General features: G+C 38.8%; 1 protein-coding gene across 1 annotated transcript in view; it reads right to left on the bottom strand.

Annotated features, from left to right (window-relative positions):
- Positions 1-341: 341 nt before the first annotated feature.
- The window catches only part of LOC136882046 (immunoglobulin superfamily DCC subclass member 4), a 103,926-nt gene continuing 80,511 nt past the window's right edge, over positions 342-23,756 (bottom strand). Inside the window, exon 6 of the mRNA XM_067154548.2 lies at positions 342-1,372. Within this exon, the coding sequence (XP_067010649.1) occupies positions 1,203-1,372 (170 nt within the window). The 3' untranslated portion in view covers positions 342-1,202. The remainder of the gene's footprint in view (positions 1,373-23,756) is intronic.

Raw genomic sequence — 23,756 nt, 5'->3', positions numbered from 1 at the left:
AGCTTCCAAAAATGTCATTCTCCATAGGTCTAATAAAAGTGTGTTATTGTGAATCTTTACGTCATACTTTACAACTAATCAACACTCTAAGCGAAGTATTTCATGCAAGTTAAGTAAATCAAGAATGACCTTTCCATTGGTTAGATAAGAAGATGACATCAGTGTGAAGAGACATTGTCTTATTCATCGTGAGTGGACTTTTGAACTCATCTCTTCATTTCTGTTCATTCAAATTGCAAGGGAAAACATGATTTAATCCTCCTCCTGGGTTGAACCGTGTTGTTGTTTTCTGTATATTCTGTACAGTTTGACTACGTTTGAAATACAGTGCAGTATTCGTTGTCAAGGTGACTGAAATACCCCTACTTGATCTGAGGTAATCAGTCTCCCAGTCAGATAAATCAATCTCCGCAAATTGTATGGAATGTACAGAAAAGAATGACATGGTTCAACCTGGAAGAAGAACTATTTCAGACCATAGAAGCTTCACATCTGAGATATGAAAACAATATATTTTTCAAAATCTCCGAACAGTAGCTACCGAGTGCAAATTAATCATCAGCAGAACTTAACATCCACCATGTTCAAGAAATGTGTGTACATCTCTAAGCAAAACCATATCTAATTTAAGGTAAGCTAGTCCGTTCACATAAAAGAACTTTAAGAACCTGCCAAGTAGGGATCAGAAGGCCAGTGCTCAACCATCTGACCTGAAAGACTGAATCCTTTAAACAAGAATATGAGAGGTGGACACTTAACAAAACATGCCAACTTCTACAAATGCTCCTTTGACCATGAGATTTTATAAGAAGCTGCTAGTGAAATATTCTGTTTTTCCTTTTTCATACAATTAATGACTTTCATTCAGACTAGATGGTTATTATTCATGAACACAGTTTCTGGACTTGCACTGTCTAGTGATTTAAAGATGGAACAGATTAAGCTAAATGAGGTTTAATACTTTGCATTCAGCTTCTGTTTAAAGTCTGAATAGAGAGCACATCCTTTTAATTATCAATCTGATCAATTCTGTCATCCAAGCAATCCAGTGTCAATCTAACATTGTTGTGATTCTAACACAGACTGAAGCAAGCTCGTGAGGTAAGCAAGAGCGAGATACGCGAGTGAATTGCGTGGCCTTTTTCTTCTTCCTCTTCTTTATCTCAAGAAGTGAGCAAGTCTTCAGCGCGTTACCTTCGATATCAAACTCTAATGGGTTGTATTACTGTGTTGTTATTTATCCTGGTGGTTGTCTGGTTGTTTGAGTTTTCGTCTGGCTCCATGTGCTCCGTTCGAGCATCTCCGTCGTAGAAACCAGGGTTGAGGATGATGTTTGGAACTAGTTCGATTATTTCTTGATCATCTCGGTGAACTGAAACAATCAACACAGTACAAATACTACTTAACTTCAAGACTTTTAAGAGAGAAATATACTCCCCATACATTCATTCATTCATTCATTCATTATCAGATACAACAATGAAATTTATGAGAAATAAAAGGTGGATATACTGAGAATAAAATGGGAAGAATTGACCAAAATGGTCTGGATCTATTTAACAAATAAAGAAATAGTGTAACAAAACAAATGACAGAATTCCTAACAAAAAATGAGGGATCAAGGAACCTAGCTTACAATGAATGGAACTGGTTAAGAATATTCTAAACCAACATAACCTGAAATGAAGCATGTAGGAATAGGAAAGGCAAGCTTGGAACAACAGCAAGTTGTTGTTGCTATTTGCTTTACGTTGCGCCGACACTGTTATATATAAGGAACTTGGTATACAGTAACACAACATAAAGTTTATTGCTTCAATAGTTTTATACAGTATTTACAAGAAATAAAATGAAACTTATCTTGAAGCTTGATTGATTGCACGCAGTTAATGCTGTTATTAAATGATAGACTGAAAGTCTGTGGCACAAATATATATATTTACAAAGAGAGAGTCCTATGTACACATTCACACCTATCTTGAGGAGATAGTCTATTCGACTGGGAAATATCCTTAGATAGTCGAAAACTATCTGTTGTGGGATAACAAGTGTAACTTGTAAAGAGAGTCGTGTTAGTATAATGCTACTATTGGACTTAGACTTGCAAGGAACTTGCATCAATATCTTAATTTGCAGAATGCTAAGATAGTCATCGGAGCACTGGTGAGGACGTGGGAGTGTAGCAGAATGCTTGACTCGGGGCTCGACGTGGCTACGGGAATCAGGGAAGCTGAGGCAATGTCCGGAGGTGAGATCTCACGACCAGTAATCTGTCCACCTGTTCAAGACACGTTTTTAAGAGGTCTGGTCGTTGGACACTGGGGTAGTCCTCCGTAAGGCGAGGAACGTCGCTCCTTATATAGCACTGGCTGACGTCCCCGACGAGCATGCCAGGCACAGTGCAGTCCTCTCGTAGGCTCTGGAAACCTAGGTGATGCGGCGGGTTGCAGAGCTTGTAGGCGCGGAGGACACACACAACAGACACAGATAGGTGTTACGAGGACGAATGACTAGGAAAGGCCTAGGAATGGGAAGGAAGCGGCCGTGGCCTTAATTAAGGTACAGCCCCATCATTTGCCTGGTGTGAAAATGGGAATCCACGGAAAACCATCTTCAGGGCTGCCGTTCAAACCCACTGTCTCCCGAATACTGGATACTGGCCGCACTTAAGCGACTGCAGCTATCGAGCTCGGTACAACAGCAAGTATTACAAGTGATAAAAATCATTTTTGTCCGTATTGAAAGTTTCATGAAGTATATAGGAAAATATTTAATATTTATTTCCACCTATTCAACTTAAATGCCAACATCTTGTATTGTATTGAATAGGTGGAAATTAATATTTTCCTACATACTTCATTACAACAGCAAGTGTCAAAATCAATTCGTATACAGGGTCTCTCTTATAAATCCAGACCGTCCAGCAGCATTTATACTCTCAGAGACCTAAGCAGGTAACCACACGTAGTTGTTGACCTTGCAAGGAGCGTGTAAGTGTTCAACCTAGCATCAATAGCCAGGCTGAATCTCAACTGTTAACACGGTGAGACAGTTATCATTGCAACACCGTATTTTCATACGTAAAAGTTATTTTAAGTAAGAGTCGGCTTGATGGGGACACGATGCATTTGTTCAGCACTTTTCTGGTAGAGTGCCACCTTCATGAGCAGAGATTCACGTAAGTGTCAATAAATTTGAAACAACTGGCTCGGTGCTCAATAAAAAAAACGTGTGCACACAGAGTTTTAACAGAGGAAAAGCTAAATGATATATGTGCGAATCTTGAATGGTCTGCACAGACGCACCATCATTTAAATATCGTTAAAAAGGAAAACATATCAACATCTCAAGATTCTCAGATTGACGTCCCTTTTGACCAAGGTCTCATAAAAACGAACTGCTTCCAATGTAAAATCTGCTCGTCAAATCAAGACTAGTTCGAGAAAACTACTAATAAATTGCATTTTACCATTTACAATACTTTCAAGAATTACTTAATAGCGAAGAACCAACACAATACCTAGAGTATGACCTTCATTCAAAAAATAAAATACCAATAGAAAAGGTTATACCACCAGATTACAATGAAATGTTGAAAGCCATCGATTCATTTAAAAATTACAAAGCTTCGGGGGAGAATCAACTAACTGCAGAAATATGGAAGAATGCTAATACACAAACCATTCACAATTTACATAAATACCTCATAGACATTTGAAATACTGAAAAAATGCCCGAAGAGTTGAATATGGCGATAATACACCCTTTACATAAAAAACGTGATAGATCAGATCCCAACAATTATCGGGGGATATCATTGCTGGATATCACTTACAAAATTTTTTCAAAGTTATTATACATGAGAATTCAAGAACAACTTGACTGTGAACTTGGAGAATACCAAGGAGGCTTTCATCCAGGGAGAAGTTGTCCAGATCAAATTATCAGTTTAAAGTGGATTATGAAGCATCACAGGGTTAGAAACAAAAAGTTAGTTATCACTTTTGTTGATTTTAAAAAGGCGTATGATAGTATCCATCGTGAGTCATTATTGAATATCCTAAAAGAATTTGGTTTACATCCAAAACTTATTCGCCTTATTGGAATTACCCTTAAGAACACTAAATCTAAAGTCAGATTTAGAAATGAACTCTCAAAGCCATTTGACATTAATACTGGACTTCGGCAGGGAGATGGACTCTCACCATTATTGCTTAATTGTGTGTTGGAAAAAATCATGCGGGAATGGAATAAGATGTGTCAACCTAACATCAAGATTGGCAGAAAAATAAGACTCAATTGTTTAGCATTCACTGATGATCTTGCACTATTTGCTAATGATATGGAAGAAGCTAAATTGCAAATAGAAGAACTTGATAACATAGCAAGAAAAGTTGGATTGCAAATTTCATATGAAAAAACAGAAATAATGCCAACCTTCCTGGTTACAGCACCAACCATTGCCTTAGCTAATACCAAACAAATTAAAATTGTGAATAAGTTTAAATATCTTGGTGAAATTATAACTTGGAACACCAATGAAAAATCATCAATAGAAAGCAGAACATTTAAGTTAAAAAAAGCACAACGAATTACATGGCCAACGTACAAGAAAAAATATCTTTCAATAAATGCTAAACTTCAACATTACTGTTCCGTCATTAAACCTGAAGCGACTTATGCTTGTGAAACACTATTTAAATTGAACACCAAAGCAACAATTGATACACTGCAAAAGGTTGACAGAAGGATACTCAGAACAATCATTAAAAAAAAAAAAAAACGACAGGTGGATGGACAATGGAGATTATTGCCTAATGCAGTGGTTTATAGGGAAAGTGAATCTATAATAGATACGATGAGAAAAAGAAGAATTGCCTTTTTCTGTCATCTTTCTAGATTAAATGATAATAGGATAATAAAACAATTATTTAATTACTTTTGGAAAAGTAAAACAAAAAATAATTGGTTTAAAGAAGTTCAGAATGATTTAGAAGAGCTGAATATTACAATGAAGCAAATTGAAAATAGAGAAGAAAAAAGGATTCTCAAGAACAAACAAATAAGATTGTCATTAAAAACTGTACAACACAAACAATATGTCATATCTGATGAAGAAAGGGCAGCCAGGTCAGCCAGAATGAAGAGGTTGTGGGAAAGGAAGAAGATGATGCAAGCTAAATCTTCAATTAATTCTTTGTTAACATAAATGTATTTGGATTTGATTTAAGTGCTCCAATGTGGGCGTAAACTATGTAAATAATAAATAATAAATTACAGAAGCATGCCTCAAACCAATACATGATGCAGAATATTTTGAACCTCTTTGACACGCATCTAAGACTTTAAGCTGTAGACACTATTGAGTTTTAACAGAATTTACGACTCAAATTTTTAATACAATAAGTTAACTAACAATTGTTTAAAACAAAACAAAGAACTTGAGAATTTTAGCCAAATATCATTATTGTGAAGATATTACTGTGTTTTGGATGTCAGTGTTATTAGTAGGGGGCAGATTTCTATGACAAGTCATACTTTTTCCCTTAACATTGTATCTTATAGTCTTGTATTTTCAACACGTTTCCAAGCATGATAATCAAAACTAAACAGGTTTTATTGGGCATATAAATGCATATTTAGGCTCTCTTAAGTTTTATGGCATATTTTGAACAAAATAGCATTATAACGGCATATTTTGGTAATCTTCATTTGAATTTTGTTTTATAAAAATCAGAATAAGCTCTAGAAATTATTTTTCAGGATAGACTAGAATATACTACTGAAGAACCATTCTAAAGTAGTGTATGGAATGTTTCTAACAGGTAGGAGCTATTGTTTGCTAGCTGAGTCAATTCTTGGAAACCGGGCTATTATTTAGATGGAAGCAGAGGTAATTCAGCAGTTATTTGTCATTGTTCTCATCTCTCTCCTTCGCCTTTGCCTCTTCCACCTTCAACACACTGAATGACCTTGGTCATTAGGGAGCTTCAGTCATTCAGTTCCTTTCAATATGCCTAAAACGAAAGGCTCAATTTGTGGGAAGTTGCGAAGTTTTGTTCACGAGTTTGGTGAAAACATTCAGTACGGATTGAGTGATATTATTCTGTAAATTATGTGAGGTAAAAGTTACTGCCGAAAAACGCTTCTCTGTGCAACAACACTGTAATACTGTAAAACATAAGAATTGTGTAACTAGATATTCTGCACTCGAAAATAGGCAACGTCTGCTATTCAAAACCCCGACATCAAGTTCACAGTGTTCACAATTTTCACAAGATCTCTGCAAGATGATGGTTTTGTCTAATATTCCTTTAAAGAAACTTAACAGCTGAAGCTTCAGACAGTTTCTTAAAAAATATACAAAGCATCCTGTTCCCAACGAATCTACTCTCAGGAAGGACTATCTGACCCCTTGTTATGAAGAGATGTTGGATATAATAAGGCGTGGCGTGTGAGATAGTAAGATATGGGTTTCAACAGACGAGACCATCGATGTGGATGGAAGATATGTAGCAAATGTGATCGTTGGCATGCTGAAGGAAGACCGGCCTGGAGATACATTCCTCCTGACATGTGAAGTGCTAGAGAAGACAAACCATTCCACCGTTGCTGTTCTCTTCGACAATTCAATGAATCTGTTGTGGGAAAACAGGGCAAAGAGAGAGCAAATTTTTCTATTTGTAACTGACGCTGCTCCGTATATGGTGAAGGCAGCCAAGGGACTTAAAATGCTATACCCAAAAATGATACATGTGACAAGTCTCGCAAATGCCTTGCATAGGGCAGCTGAAGAAGTTAGAAGTAGCTACCCTGAAGTTGATAAATTAATATCATATGGTAAGAAAGTGTTTGTCAAAGCTCCACTTCGTGTTCAGAAATTTCAAGGAGAAGCACCTTCACTACCCCTACCTCCCAAGCCAGTTATAATGCGATGGGGGACTTGGCTTGATGCTGCAGTGTACTACTGCAACAACTTAGATGTCGTGGAGAAGATCGTGAAGTCTTTTGATCCTGCAGAATCGTCCTCCATAAAAACCACTCAAGATTTATTTTCAAGCACTACATTAAAAGCGGACCTGGCTTACATAAAGTCCAATTTTAATTCTTTATCTGGAGCAATCACGCAACTGGAAGTTTCAGGTGCAGAACTAAGCGATGCACTGGATGTTGTAAAGTGCATTGAACAGGAATTAAAGCATGCAAAAGGAACAATAGTTTCTAGGATGTGTAAAAAATTAGAAAATGTACTGGAAAAAAAATAGCGGACTTGTGTACCTGCGCGGAATAAGTGACATTCTTTGTGGAAACCCTTCATTTGCAGATTTCCAGGAATTTTCTCCAAGTGATTCAACTCTATTCAAGTACGCTCCCATCATCATGTGATGTCAAGTACCTGTAGGGTTTATGTCTTCCACAGAGTCCGTCCTTGCCTAGGAGTATGCAGTGTAACCTTAACGAGTTCATGAAACATTAATCATTTTAGTTGATTTTGGGTTAAAGATTTCGAAGAATTAAAACTTTTTAAACTCTAAATTAATTGCAGCCTGTAGCAATCATAATAAAAGTGTTCCTATGTAACCTAGATGCTATTCATTAAGTCATATTTTGAATTTTATAGGTCACATTTTTATGTTTTTTAGGTCATAAATGCATACATATTTCATACATTTTTAGGTCATAGAAATCCACCCCGTAGTTATTACAATCAATGTATGTCCCAATTCAAGCACTGTCATTCTGAATTGTTAAACTGTCCATTGTGTTTACAAATGCCTATGTTCACGTATTTTACCACTTAGTTTTTAGAATCGTAATTAAGTACAAATTAGTTATAAGCAAATTAACAAATGACAGGTCTTAACCTTGAGATAAGTTACAAAGGCTGAGGATGCTCAAAACTGAGCGAAACATGTCCCTTTTAATGTAGTGTTGCAGTATTATGAATTTCTAACAACAAAAAATCAATTGTATTGAATAGGTGGAATAGAAAAATAAAAAATAAAAATTTGTATGGAAATTATAGCAAATTTCAATACGGGTCTAAACATGAGAATAGTTACATGTAATCTTGAATGGTCACTCACAAAATTAGCACAACAGGTAGGGGTTTTGGTTTTTTCTCCACACAGAGCTACACAGCTGTTACACATCACACCGTACAGGTTTACATGGACCCGTTGTTTAAAACCTGCTGATCCAGCCACAAGAGTGAGATATTGTGAGTGGTATCTTGCATCACTGAACGAGTGTTTATTCGACCCACAGTTTGTGTTCTTTTCGGATGAGGCCTGGTTTCATCTTAATGGTCGTGTGAACAGTCATAACTCTCGGTATCGGTGTGCAGAAAATCATCTTTTTTTTTTGCTAGTGGCTTTACGTTGCACTGACACAGATAGGTTTTATGGCGATGATGGGATAGGAAAGGCCTAGGTATTGGAAGGAAGTGGCCATGGCCTTAAGGTACAGCCCCAGTATTTGCCTGGTGTGAAAATGGGAAACCACGGAAAACCATCTTCAGGGTTGCCGAAAGTGGGATTAGAACGCACTATATCCCGGATGCAAACTCACAACCGCGCACCGCTAACCGCACGGCCAAGTCGCCTGGTGCAGAAAATCCTAATGGTGTTTATGAAGTCTCTCGTTATGAAAGATAACACTTCCAGCATCTTTTATAAGGTAAGATTTCATATGCACTTAAAGCACGGTGGCCGTGTGCGACATAAGTAGCGCATAGTACAAACACTGTGCGAGACCCTGTAAATCATTCATCTTATTATGTCCTAAAATTCCTCTTTTTCTCTTATGTTCGTCCAGAATTCCTAATCTTTTACCACCTGTATTTACCCTATGGTGCTGCTTCTGTGGATCAGTGGTTGAGTGTCGGCCTCCGGATCCCAAGATAGCGGGTTCAAACCCGGTAGAGGTATTCGGATTTTTGAAGGCCGGGAAAAAAGTCCCTTCGACACTCCATGTTATACGATGTCTGCATGTAAAAGATCTCTGGTGACACATTTGGTATTTACCCAACAAAATTCATTAAATCTCAGCCAGAGATGCCCAAGAGAGTTTCGGTTTACTCAGTCTGCCATCTAGTGGGCCTAGAGTAAAACAGAATGTTGAAATTGACGAGCAGACAGCCAGTTGGCGGCAAATTGAAATGTCTGCCCACGGTAGCCGAGGCCAAATAATTATTATTATTTATTATCCTATGGTTCTTTCCTTTTCCTGCATTTACATAGCTTTTTTCTTACTGTACACTTCCTACATCTGTTAAGAAGAGTCAAGAATGAGCGTTGAAGCTCGCCCTCCTGATGAAGTTGGGAAGCAGAAATGAGTTTGTCGGGGACTGGCCCAGTGACAGGTTTCTTGGGTCCCTGGGCAACTGAGGGGTCCAGGCTCCTATATCCCGGCACACCCCATCCCAAGCCCCTCACTTAATTTAGACCATAAGTGAGAACTTGTAGATTATTTAATAACTAAGACTTACCTGATTATCAGCACCAACAACTGGCGTAATAATGGTGTAGAATTGGTGCAAACGTGGTGTGTTTGTGGTGGTAATTTGGTGCAAAAGAGACAATAGATGCACCAATTTAACACCAGTGAAACATGCACCAAAACTGCACCATAATTACACCACATTTTTTCAAGTTAATTTACACAATTTTTTAACCAACAAAGTTGGCTTCAAAAATCTCCAATGTTACACCAAGGATTTGGGTGCATTTATGGAATCACCTTGGTGTCATTTTAGTGCAAAATTTTTGCAGTTTCATTCTTATTTTGTATTCTTATTGGCATTTACATTTATTTAAACTTTTAATTTTTAATGTTAACATTGATGCTTTCACAGCCCATACTTTAGACACGACATGAGCTTATGCCAAGTCAAGAAAACAAGGCGAAACACTTTACGTTTCGCAGAGAACTTTGTTCCGCGTATTCAGAAGAAAATCTCTACTGTTCCTGAGGAAGTCATCTCCAATAATGAGGGTTTGAATTTAAGATTGTTTTACCGTTGCAACTGTAGTGGTACGCTTGTTCGTCACCAGGTGGCTCGCTGTATGCTGGCACAGCACTCAAGTGGGAGCTGACGATAACATTAAGACGTTCATCACACCGTGTGTGCATGAGGAGTATCAGAGAGGACATCAGAAGAATCAGGGACAAATGTGGTAGAAGAAATAAATAAAAACTAATAAAATAAAATGCAATGGAAGACACCAGGATATAATAGAACAGAGCTGAAGAATGAAAAGGGAGTATGTGGGGAAAACCAGAGGATAATGTGAGATGGTGTGAGTGGTGGTGGGGGTTGGGCATAACTGGTGTACACATGTTATGAAAGTATGACATTAACGCATAACTTGGAATGAACCAACTGGTGATGATGAATATACGAATTTGGAAAACACTGAAACGAAATAACATTATAGAAGGGACAGGGAAGAGAACTACCTACGTAAATCCTTAATGGCTGACAACCAAGTATTACAAATTGATAGCCAGTGTCCCTGTTGAAATTGTTAGGATTTTTACGTATTTCCACAGCTTCCCGTATAATCCTTTTTTATTTATTTTTTTGGTCTGGGCCCCTGGGTATTTGCCCCCTTTGCTCTCACTTTTCGCCGACCCTGGTCGGGGGCTGAGAAGAGATGGATGTAGAAGAATTGGTACTGATGAGGATAGAGCCTATCTGTTAGAAGATGGCAGTGTGTGAAGATGTGGAGATTGTCCTTGTTCTTTAGTGTTTCCCTATTTTGTCCTTGTGTCCTCTTTCTGTTGCTCCATCTTGGCACACTGACCTACCAGTGTGTTGGTTCTATTATATGTTCCATTTCTTGTTCTTATCTCTCTCTCTCTCTCTCTTTAATTGGGACATGGTGATAAATGAGATGTGGTGGAAAGAAGGATGAAACAGAACCTATATGTGCACCAATCTGGCTGCAATGGATGATTATGATAATAACTGAGACCTGTGGAATATGTCTCTTTCAAAGAAACGTTTACTTTGTGATGTAAAATATTACTGTAGAATATTTTATTTGTATTCCTTTTATCTATCTAAATTTTGAAATGTAACTCCTAAATTGTAAATTATTGTTGAGTGATATTTTGTGATGTTCTGGAAATTTTCGTGACGCGGACTTTCCGAACAGGGTGTATCTGCCCCTGTCGATTCTAGAAGCATGTGTTTACTAATTTTGGAAGATGGAAAGTTTGTGATTAAGGTTAGGTGATGTTCTGGAATATTGTGAAAACACCGCAACTTGATAAGGGGTTTTGATTGGTGGATCTGGGTGACGAGAGGGAAGCTTCTGTGGTCTGCTTGGTTACTCTGTGATCGCACCGGGGCCAGCTTTGCCTTCTTAAGAGAGCGAGGCAAAATTTCGTGGTCTTTTTGTTTCTCGTCAGTCCAGTGATCAGACGCATGTAGGCGATCCTCCCTCCTAGGATGGGCTGCCTTGGGTAAGCGCTGTTGGTTTCATTTCCGTCTTAATTTATATTTAATGTTTGCTTGTATTTTCACATAGGAGTTTACCCCTACTTGGCCAGACTCGCCATTCAATTATTCAGATGCTTTAGTTTTTCAGCTGGGCCTGCCTGTTTGATTTTGGAGGCATTCCCCTTTTCTTTTAGTTTTGTAAACCATGTAATTAGTAGATTGATTTTATTTCCCTCGGGGTTTGCCTCCAGTAACTTTGTATCACTTGAGGCACACTAGTTTTTCCTCTGCCCCGTGTCAGAAGTGTTTTTGGTGAGGAAGCAAGTTGAACTGGCCTCTGCGTCAAGTTTAAGTATTTTCGATTTCTCCCCTGTTTCCATTATGTAGCACGATTGTCTGAAAGCGTGTTAACTTTCACTTAATATTTTATTTGTATCATGTGGTTCCTATTAGCCTTAAACGTTGTGTTCTGGAAGTTGCATAATGTTAAGGTATCTTTGGTTAGCCTCTTTGACTTAAAAGAAAAGAAAAACCCTTGGCAATTTACATCTATTTTGTTGTTCTGAGATATCGTACCTGGATTTTTGAAATGATGGCTTTTGTTTTGAATTTTCTTTGTAATGTTTACCGTATTTTGGAAAATAATATCGCAGGACGAGGAAATTAGACAAAGTACATGGATATGATTAGTGAGAAGTTTCAAACAGTAGACAGTAAGCAGGTTCAGGATATAGAAAGTGAATGGGTGGCATCCAGGGATGCTGTAGTAGAAACAGCAAGGGAATGCCTAGGAACAACTGTGTGTAAAGATGGGAAAAGGCGAACATCTTGGTGGAATTATGAAGTGAGAGCAGCCTGTAAACGTAAAAAGAAGGCTTATCAGAAATAGCTCCAAACAAGGGCTGAGGCAGACAGGGATTTGTACGTAGATGAAAGAAACAGAGCAAAACAAATAACTGTTGAATCCAACAAGAAGTCGTGGGAAGATTTTGGTAATAACCTGGAAAGGCTAGGTCAAGCAGCAGGGAAACCTTTCTGGACAGTAATAAAGAATCTTAGGAAGGTAGGGAAAAAGGAAATGAACAGTGTTTTGAGTAATTCAGGTGAACTCATAATACATCCCAGGGAATCACTGGAGAGGTGGAGGGAATATTTTGAACATCTTCTCAATGTAAAAGGAAATCATCCTGGTGGTGTTGCAAACAGCCAAGCTCATGGGGAGGAGGAAAATGATGTTGGTGAAATTATGCTTGAGGAAGTGGAAAGGATGGTAAAAAAACTCCATTGTCATAAGGCAGCAGGAATAGATGAAATTAGACCTGAAATGGTGAAGTATAGTGGGAAGGCAGGGATGAAATGGCTTCATAGAGTAGTAAAATTAGAGTGGAGTGTTGGTAAGGTACCTTCAGATTGGACAAAAGCAGCAATTGCACCTATCTATAAGGAAGGGAACAGGAAGGCTTGCAACAACTATCAAGGTATCTCATTGATTAGCATACCAGGCAAAGTATTCACTGGCATCTTGGAAGGGAGGGTGCGATCAGTCGTTGAGAGGAAGTTGGATGAAAACCAGTGTGGTTTCAGACCACAGAGAGGCTGTCAGGATCAGATTTTCAGTATGCGCCAGGTAATTGAAAAATGCTACGAAAAGAATAGGCAGTTGTGTTTATGTTTCATAGATCTAGAGAAAGCATATGACAGGGTACTGAGGGAAAAGATGTTCACTATACTGGGGGACTATGGAATTAAAGGTAGATTATTCAAATCAATCAAAGGCATTTATGTTGACAATTGGGCTTCAGTGAGAATTGATGGTAGAATGAGTTCTTGGTTCAGGGTACTTACAGGGGTTAGACAAGGCTGTAATCTTTCACCTTTGCTGTTCGTAGTTTACATGGATCATCTGCTGAAAGGTATAAAATGGCAGGGAGGGATTCAGTTAGGTGGAAATGTAGTAAGCAGTTTGGCCTATGCTGACGACTTGGTCTTAATGGCAGACTGTGCCGAAAGCCTGCAGTCTAATATGTTGGAACTTGAAAATAGGTGCAATGAGTATGGTATGAAAATTAGCCTCTCCAAGACTAAATTGATGTTAGTAGGTAAGAAATTCAACAGAATTGAATGTCAGATTGGTGATACAAAGCTAGAACAGGTCGATAATTTCAAATATTTAGGTTGTGTGTTCTCCCAGGATGGTAATATAATAAGTGAGATTGAATCAAGGTGTAGTAAAGCTAATGCAGTGAGCTCGCAGTTGCGATCAGCAGTATTCTGTAAGAAGGAAGTCAGCTCCCAGACGAAACTATCTTTACATCGGTCTGTTTTCAGACCAACTTTGCTGTACGGGAGCGAAAGCTGGATGGACTCAGGATATCTTATTCATAAGTTAGAAGTAACAGACATGAAAGTATCAAGAATGATTGCTGGTACAAACAGGTGGGAACAATGGCAGGACGGTACTCGGAATGAGGAGATAAAGGCTAATTTAGGAATGAACTCGATGGATGAAGCTGTACACATAAACCGGCTTCGGTAGTGGGGTCATGTGAGGTGAATGGAGGAGGATAGGTTACCTAGGAGAATAATGGGCTCTGCTATGGAGGGTAAGAGAAGTTGAGGGAGACCAAGACGATGATGGTTAGACTCAGTTTCTAACGATTTAAAGATAAGAGGTATAGAACTAAACGAGGCCACAACACTAGTTGCAAAACGAGGATTGTGGCGACGTTTAGTAAATTCTCAGAGGCTTGCAGACTGTACACTGAAAGGCATAACAGTGTATAATGATAATGTATGTATATCGCAGATCAAGGGATTACCGTTGATTTTTCTAGAAACCCGCAACCTACGTATCCCATGGCCCTGGTAGGGTTCCCGTGCCTGCTGCACACCCTTTCTTACAGTTGTCACGTTGCCCAACTTGATGTTGATTTGTTTATACTTGATGCAGTTCATCTGTTGTTTTGTTTTCTGCTAAAGATGTTAAAATGCCATGTAATTTAAGTTTTCCTTTTTCTTTACTATGTGTTGTGTAACCACTGGAAACCGGTAACAATAACAATCACTGTATGGCCTCAACTATCATATGTAGGATTTTTCGACACCATTTAGGCATCCTGCATGTCAATTTTAAAATTCCATTTTACTCTACCAGATATCAGAGAAACTGGAACACACTATTATAGCCATCCTGAAACTGTGGTCCGCAGCAATAAACTAAGGGGCCCGCAATAATAATATAGGCGAAAGTTGTAAGTAGTTGAAGAGTGAAATTTTACTGTACACACAATTCATAGACCATTATACTAAATTTATTAACTATGTCTTCTCTTCACTGTTGTGGAACTTGCATACAATATAATTATGTAACTCTTAATTTTGCCGATATATCGTACAAGTTAGCAGCGGATACTACAAGGCAGTGTAAGTGACGTAATTATGACACACTTGGAATTGCTGGTATCCACACTCAGATCATATTTTTCACCTAGGGTTGAGAAAATCCCTTGGGTAAGAAATTCCTTCTTTGAAACTGAACATGAACTGCCCTCCCTTGAGGAAGACCAACTAGCCGAAGTGTCTTGGCAGAGAGAAAGTGAAAAAAATAAATTGAAGTATTTTATGGGTGGAGAATCTGATGGAGTGGCATGTTTAGTTCCACGAAGTTCCATGAATGTATGATAATCCACGTCCCTGATTGACGCTTGGGTCCATGACATCCGCTGTACCCTACAATTTTAGAAAGGACTATGTTGAATGCCTCTCATGACAACATACTGTCATGTACTCTCACCGCTGCATTGTTTGACTTGGGACTCTACTGTTCTTCGTCCACCTTACATGTTTCGTCTGCATTCTGTGAGCCGCCTGCTGCTATGTGTCACATTTGATCAGCTGTCCATTTACTTGCCTGGCTGGCTCTTCATTTACTGGGCATAGTTTTGCTCCCCACATTCCTCCGCTCACGTCACATATTACGTCATCCTTCTCGCATGTTCTGTGTTCTTTGATGGTTATGAATTTCATGTTTTTGGTCCGTATTGAACTGAGAATAATATATAAGTAATAATAATAACAACGTAAACGTTTCCACCTTTTCAATACTACAATATATTCACAAAATTACAAATTACACGGTACTAGTTTCGACCCATCTAGGGGTCATCATCAGCCGTATTGGAGCAAAGATCATTTGTGGCGAAATCCTAAGAAAATGTTATTTTAATGAATAACAAGTGAAATGAGATGTTATGGTAATAGTTAATAATACAAGGAATATACATACTAAGAGGTTTTTAACAAAGAATAAAGTATAAATGGGGTGTTGTAAAAATCATAATCATGGAAATCAGTAAGTTCTTGTATTGAAATGAAATATGGCTTAGGAAGAGGGGTTAAGGTGGGGCTGAAGGGTGCGGGAGAAAGTGTAATTGTCTTGGAAAGGTACCTTTGATTAAATTTAGGATTGAGTTTAGGTTGGCTGCATTATTGTTTCTGAGGAAAGTGATAAATAGATCGAAGAGTATGTTGGGTTTCTCTGAGATTTCATTGAGATTGTGACTGGCATTAAAGTATTGGTCTAGGTGTATGTAGTAATTTTCCATTATGTTGAGTAACATGAACAAGACATGGACATCTTCGTATTAGCAAACAAGGGCCCTTTACTCAACATAATGGAAAATTACTACATACACCTAGACCAATACTTTAATGCCAGTCACAATCTCAATGAAATCTCAGAGAAACCCAACATACTCTTCGATCTATTTATCACTTTCCTCAGAAACAATAATGCAGCCAACCTAAACTCAATCCTAAATTTAATCAAAGGTACCTTTCCAAGACAATTACACTTTCTCCCGCACCCTTCAGCCCTCTTCCTAAGCCATATTTCATTTCAATACAAGAACTTACTCATTTCCATGATTATGATTTTTACAACACACCATTTATACTTTATTCTTTGTTAAAAACCTCTTAGTATGTATATTCCTTGTATTATTAACTATTACCATAACATCTCATTTCACTTGTTATTCATTAAAATAACATTTTCTTAGGATTTCGCCACAAATGATCTTTGCTCCAATACGGCTGATGATGACCCCTAGATGGGTCGAAACTAGTACCGTGTAATTTGTAATTTTGTGAATATATTGTAGTATTGAAAAGGTGGAAACGTTTACATTGTTATTATTATTACTTATATATTGTTCTGTGTTCGCTACCCTCCGCCTATAAAACTTCACGTTGATCTTCTTTGTGGGGAGTTAGGATACACTATGTGATCAGAAGTATCTGGACACCCCCAAAAACATGCGTTTTTCATCTTAGGTGCATTGTGCTGCCACCTACTGCCAGGTACTCCATAGCAGTGACCTCAGTAGTCATTAGACATCGTGAGAGAGCAGAATGGGGCGCTCCGCGTAACTCACGGACTTCAAACATGGTCAGGTGATTGGGTTTCACTTGTGTCAGAAGTCTGTACACGAGATTTCCACATTCCTAAACATCTCTAGGTCCACTGTTTCTGATGTGATGGTGAAGTGGAAACGTGAAGGGACACGTACAGCACGAAAGCGTACAGGCCGACCTCGTCTGTTGACTGACAGAGACCGCCGACAGTTGAAGAGGGTTGTGAAGTGTAATTGGCAGGCATCTATCCAGACCATCACACAGGAATTCCAAACTGCATCAGGATCCACTCCAAGTTCGGCAGGAGGTGAGATAACTTGGATTTCATGGTCGAGCGGCTGCCCATGAGCCACACGTCACGCAGGTCAATGCCAAACAACGCCTTGCTTGGTGTAAGAAGCGTAAATATTGGACAAATGAACAGAGGAAAAACGTTGTGTGGAGTGACGAATCACGGTACACAATGTGGCAATCCGATGGCAGGGTGTGGGTATGGCGAATGCCCAGTGAACGTCATCTGCCAGTGTGTGTAGTGCCAACAGTAAAATTCGGAGGCGGTGGTGTTGCGGTGTGGTGCTTTCCATGGAGGGGCCTGCACCCCTTGTTGTTTTGCGTGGCACTATCACAGCACAGGCCTACATTGATGTTTTACGCACCTTCTTGCTTCCCACTGTTGAAGAGCACTTCGGGGATGGCAATTGCATCTTTCAACATGATCGAGCACCTGTTCCATATTGCACGGCCTGTGGCGGAGTGGTTACACGACAATAACATCCTTGTCATGGGCTGGCCTGCACAGAGTCCCGACCTGAATCCTATAGAACACCTTTGGGATTTTTGGAGCGCCGACTTCGTGCCAGGCCTCACCGATCGACATCACTACCTCTCCTCAGTGCAGCGCTCTGTGAAGAATGCGCTAGCATTCCCCAAGCCACCTTCCAACACCTGATTGAACGTATGCCTGCGAGAGTGGAAGCTGTCATCAAAGCTAAGGGTGGGCTAACACCACATTGAATTCCAGCATTACCGATGGAGGGCGCCACGAACTTGTACGTCATATTCAGCCAGGTGTCTGGATACTTTTGATCACATAGTGTGATGAGGTGATGCTTGTGTGGAGGGCTTTATTTGTCCTTGTAGAGCTGGATTGTACTACTTCTGGTCTACGAACTGGTTTCTATGACGAGGTGGGTGAGCAAACAATATGCACACGAACTTTTGAATATTTGAGCTATTGGTCTAGGCCTTTCTGGCTTGACATACAAAACTTCATTTCAGTAAAAATTATTTTGAAACATGGACTTAACTATTCTGGTAACATTTCCTTGAAATTCCTAAATTTTTGAAAGTGTTGCTTAGTATCTTCAACTGTGGACATACGATTTTGAACTTGATAATGGGTGCCTCGTAGATCGTGGGAATGTTGTACCTATTTTGTGGGAACTGTCAAGAATTTTGAGTGTGCGGACTTTTTCATCCTCTCTCCTCACCTCTCCACTATCCGACTCGTTGGCTGAATGGTCAGCGTACTGGCCTTCGGTTCAGAGGGTCCCGGGTTCGATTCCCGGCCGGGTCGGGGATTTTAACCTTCATTGGTTAATTTCAATGGCCCGGGGGCTGGGTGTTTGTACTGTCCCCAACATCCCTGCAACTCACACACCACACATAACACTATCCTCCACCACAATAACACACAGTTACCTACACATGGCAGATGCCGCCCACCCTCATCGGAGGGTCTGCCTTACAAGGGCTGCACTCGGCTAGAAATTGCCACACGAAATTATATATATACCTCTCCACTGTGTCATTCCCTACTGATCCAAAAAAAAAAATAATAATAATAAAGAAACAAGTGAAGGACCAAAAGTTAGAAAATGATAATGTTTGTTTTAGATTTGTCATTAATTAGTTGTGTCATTCACACCGATTCTGTATAATTAAGGTGATTGCAAAAGAGATTGTATTGTGGGATTTATAAAATTGTGGCTCACAAATCCCAATTCTTTTTAGCTTCGGCCTGTTTTACCATTTCTCGTGAACATTGGTGCTGATCTAGTCGTCGTTCCATGTAAAATTGGTTCATTTTACTTCGACCCCTTTTAATTGTAAGAAGTGCTCTGTTTTATTTTTTATTTTTTTAGTAGTGACGTTTTTGCCGTTCTTCAATAATCTTTGTACAATCTTTGTGATTTTATTCACTCCGTATGGATTATTTTATTTACCCTATTCATCCAAATGCCCATGTACCTACCACGACTTTGCCTACTGGGTTCGTCCCATAGTATTGCTCGCTGCGCGTAATGGATTCTGCTGTCTAATTGTATGGTGTCGACCACCTTATTCGGAATATGACTGCTATATTATTATTATTATTAATTCAACATTCATATCCGATATATGGTAGCAGAACATTTCTTTCATTATCAGTTAGCTTGTTGCCTTTTCGTATTATATTACTATTGGTGACTATGGCATGTTTTTCAGTTAATTTCCCTTTAGGAGATGACCATACTATTTCCCCCCCTCCATCCTATAGGAATCTTTCCTTGCCTATTTTACCTCCTGCGGATTTAATTTCCTTTCCTACCACACCTACCTCATCTAGTTATGTTTCTTCTTCCCCACAGGTATCTGTTTTCTTAACTAGTGACGGTATTAAACCATCTTTTGTTCATCAGCATTCTATGTCTCCACCTCCACCACCTTCGCTTAATTCAGTTGATAGCTCCCTTAATATTCTACTTGTAAAGCAATCATTACTTCAGGTTCCTCAGTTGTTAGTTACAGACCCTCGTAACCTTACTATTTGGCTTTTTCATGCCCAAACATTTTTGAATTTAAACATGGCATCTTTCCCTCAGTTGATTGGTCTTTTGTCTTGTAAAACTAGGTTTTTTTCTTCTTCAAAATTTTGGACAGATAATATGTCTTATTTCTCTACATGGTATGAACTGTGTAATGCTATACATAACTATTTTCTCCCCTATGAAATTTGATACAAGCTTAGTGGAGAATTCATTCGACGCCACCAACTTCCGAATGAACCAGCACATGATTACTTGGGTTCCATTACTACATGTAGTGATGTGTTGAATATTGCTCACACTACCACTGAATTAATTTTCATTGTGCAATTTTATGCCACTCCTTTTTGGCAATTATTTAATGCTTTAAACCCCCCCCCCCCCCCCCCCACTTCCCTGCTTCATTTATATTCCATGGCACAATCTCATGCAATTTATGCCTTAGGAGATATTTTGTATCATACCTCTGTTCCACCGCCTATTTCTTTTTCTTCTCAACCAGCTATATCAATATCACCATCACCTCGTCCTCCCGATGTTATTCGTCAACCTACAATTTGCTTTTGTTGTAAGGGTGTTGGTCACATTTCTCTAAATTGCCCTACTCTTCATTCAGGAAACTTCCGTTACCCTCGTCCTTAGGCAGTGGATGTAATAATGGGGAAAATCTGCCAGTTCATAATGAAGCTCCTTCCGCTCCTTCACACTGCGCGTCTTTACCTTCATCAGCCTCACAAATTTCTTCTTCTTATTCTTTTATTAACTTCTCCATCTATACCTAGTGCTTCCCATGTGTTGGTAACCATTAATGGACTACCTACTCTTGCTTGATTAGATTCTGGGACTGCGGTCTCACTTACTAGTCTGAGCTTTTTTGAGTCTTTAAAAAACATTTTTCCTCATTTGAACTTTTTGCCATCTAGCACCCAGTGGGTGTGTGTCTGCTTCTAACCATGTGATCCAAGTCCTCGGTTCTATTTCTTTAAATGTGAAAATGTAATTTTTTTTCTTGGCCGTTTTCCTTTTTAGTGGTTCCATATTTGTATTCCCTTCTTATTTTAGGTTATGATTTATTTTCTCATGCTGGCCTTATTTTTGATTCTGCTCATTCTATGGTTTCTTTTCATTTTTCTTCTAAATGTATTTCCTTGGTCAACACTGCTTTCCATCCTTCCTCTTACCATTTCACCTCTTCTAATATTAGTTCCATTCACTCTGATCAAGTACAATCTTTACTTACTGAATTTTTGGATGTTATTACTCCCACCTTAGGAAATGTAAAAAAAACCTTTTCTGCTCATATTGATTTGACCGATATTACTCCTGTCTGTTCCTCTTCATACTTTTTAAGCCCTCCAAGGATGAAGATTCTCAATCAATTGGTTGACAAGGTGCTTCTTGATAACACTATCATTCCCTCATCATCTAATTACACCTCCCCCACCTTTATTGTCTATAAACCCAATGGTTCATCAAGATTTATTGTGGATTATAGAAAATTAAACTCTCGAATAATGTATGATGCCTATCCTATGCCCAAATTACAGTAAGTTTTTCAACTTTTTTCCTATTCAAAATTTTTCACTATTTTGGATTTTAATTCAGCTTATAACAGATACCCCTTGATGAGATTAGTTCTCGATACACGGCTTTCATTACTCCAAATGGGTTGTGTAAATTTATCAAAGTCCTGTTTGGTTTAAACGTAGGTTCGCAGATTATGCAACATTTTGTTGACTCTCTATATCATCTGATGGCCAAGCAGGCATCAAATTTTGGTAGTGAGGCAAAGTCTCTCATAGTGCATTGGCACTGCCGGTGGCTTCAAGTAGCCTACGCAATGGCCACCACGGTATGCACTAGCCAGCGTCTTGGTAGGTGTGCTAGGTACCAACTGACGAGCCCAACCTAGCACACGGGGGGCGAAATGCTGGCAACCAGGAATGAGTTAGCTGGAAAATTTATAATGTCCAATAACGGACCATTTATATTGGTATTATAATGACTCTTTGTTTCCCGACATTAAATAAAAGTTTTTATTCCCCTTTATTGATGATATTTTGATTTATTCTCCCGATTTTTCTTCTCACGTCCCACATGTTCGTGAAGTTCTAACCCATTTACGCTCCGTTGGGTTGACCGTCAATCCCTCCAAGGTTCTAATTGCTCAAACATCTATAAAGTTTTTAGGTCACATTCTCAGCGCTCAGGTTGTCGCTGTTTACCCCGATAGAATCTCAGCTATACATAAAATACCTCCACCCAAGAATTTAAAACAACTACGATTCTTCCTTGGCATGATCGGTTTTTAAGGAAAATATATTCCAAAATTTTCACAAATTGCCGAACCTTTAAACCTGTTAAAAAGAAAAGGCGTAAAATTTCATTGGGCTGAACCTCAACAAACCGCATTTTGCATTCTGAAATCAAAACTATCTCAGGCCCCTCTTTTACAGAATCCTGATTTTAATCTTACATTTGAACTTGCTACTGATGCCTCTGATATTGCTATTGAAGCAGTCTTGCAACAAACCTTTAATGGTCATACGCTCCCGATCGCCTACTTTAGCAGAATTCTATCCCCCGTAGAACGCAAATACTCTGTGTATGAAAAGAAAGCTTTTGCTTTGATCTTATCCATTGAATACTTTTCTGAGTACCTTGATCATCGTGAATTTTTGGTTAGTACCGATAATTAGGCTCTTTCGTGGTTACTCAATAACGCCCCTAAAATTGGGCGAACTGTATATAGTCAGTATATTTGACCTCTAAGATCAATACTACTGAACTGACACACAATGTGATAAAAGAATAATTTAAGCTATACCAAGTTTAACAAGATCAAACCCAGTATTTGAAGATGATAAATTTCGAACGCATACAAACCTCCTTCTTTAGGTTGTTTTTAACTGTGATATTGACCCCAATTTTGTGAACTTGTAGAAATATGAGATAACGAATTTTGTATTTTTTTTTAAATATATATATTTTAATATGAAGTCTTTAGGAGCTAGTGCTAAAAAATGTTGATGTATTTTATATTTTAATTGCCAGTTTTTCATGACTTTCATGCTGCTGATGATGGCGCCAAAGTAACGCCGAAACTAGTACAGCTTAATAAATTAATATGTTGTAAATTCACACAACGTTGTTTTGTATTGAATAGGTGGAACCCCTGAAAAACTTTATAAGTATTTGTGACCTACATGATGTGTATGCTATTGATACCCTGATTTTTCAAGATGGTAACAGCAAAGTTCATCAGGCTGGACGCATATGTGACTGTCTTTATGAACACTCCCCCACCCTATTACATCCTGATTGGTCTGTAAAATCACCTGACTTGAACCCCATTGAAAATTTGTGGGACACGTTGGAACAGCGGGTAAAAGACGCAGACAACAGCATCCCCGCAATTTGGTGGAATTGTGCGATCAAATCCTTAGCGAGTGGCTTAATCTGGATGCAACGTATCTGTACAACCTTGTGGACCAAATCCTCGTGGTTATCAAGTCCAGAGGCGGAGATACACGGTATTGAATGATGCTTGTAATTATTTCTCCAGGGGTGACTAACTTTTTGTCCAGTGAGGTTATTTACTACAGTGTTATAAAGGCTGGTAATACTTGATTTTTATACTTTTAACAATAAAAAAAATGTATATTTCAAATGCCTGTGTGAGCTACATTCTATTCAATCATGTCCACCAGAGTGAAATTTCACTTCCTTCTGCAGTATTAAAAGGCAATATTTAATTTTCATGATATTCTCATGAAAGATGTAAGGTTAATAAATGTATTAGCATAATATCATATTTTAAATGTCCGGCTTCATGGCTAAATGGTTGGTGTGCTGGCCTTTGGTCACAGGGGTCCCAGGTTCAATTCCCAGCAAAGTTGGGAATTTTAACCATCATTGGTTAATTTCGCTGGCATGGGGGCTGGGTGTATGTGTTGTCTTCATCATCATTTCATCTCCAACACGACACGCAGGTCACCTATGGGTGTCAAATCAAAAGACCTGCACCTGGCGAGCCAAACTTGTCCTCAAGACACTCCCGGCACTAAAAGCCATACGCAATTTAA

This window comes from Anabrus simplex, chromosome 10 (genome assembly GCF_040414725.1).
Source record: "Anabrus simplex isolate iqAnaSimp1 chromosome 10, ASM4041472v1, whole genome shotgun sequence".
NCBI lineage: Eukaryota > Metazoa > Arthropoda > Insecta > Orthoptera > Tettigoniidae > Anabrus > Anabrus simplex.
This window is presented reverse-complemented; position numbering and strand designations above follow the sequence as displayed.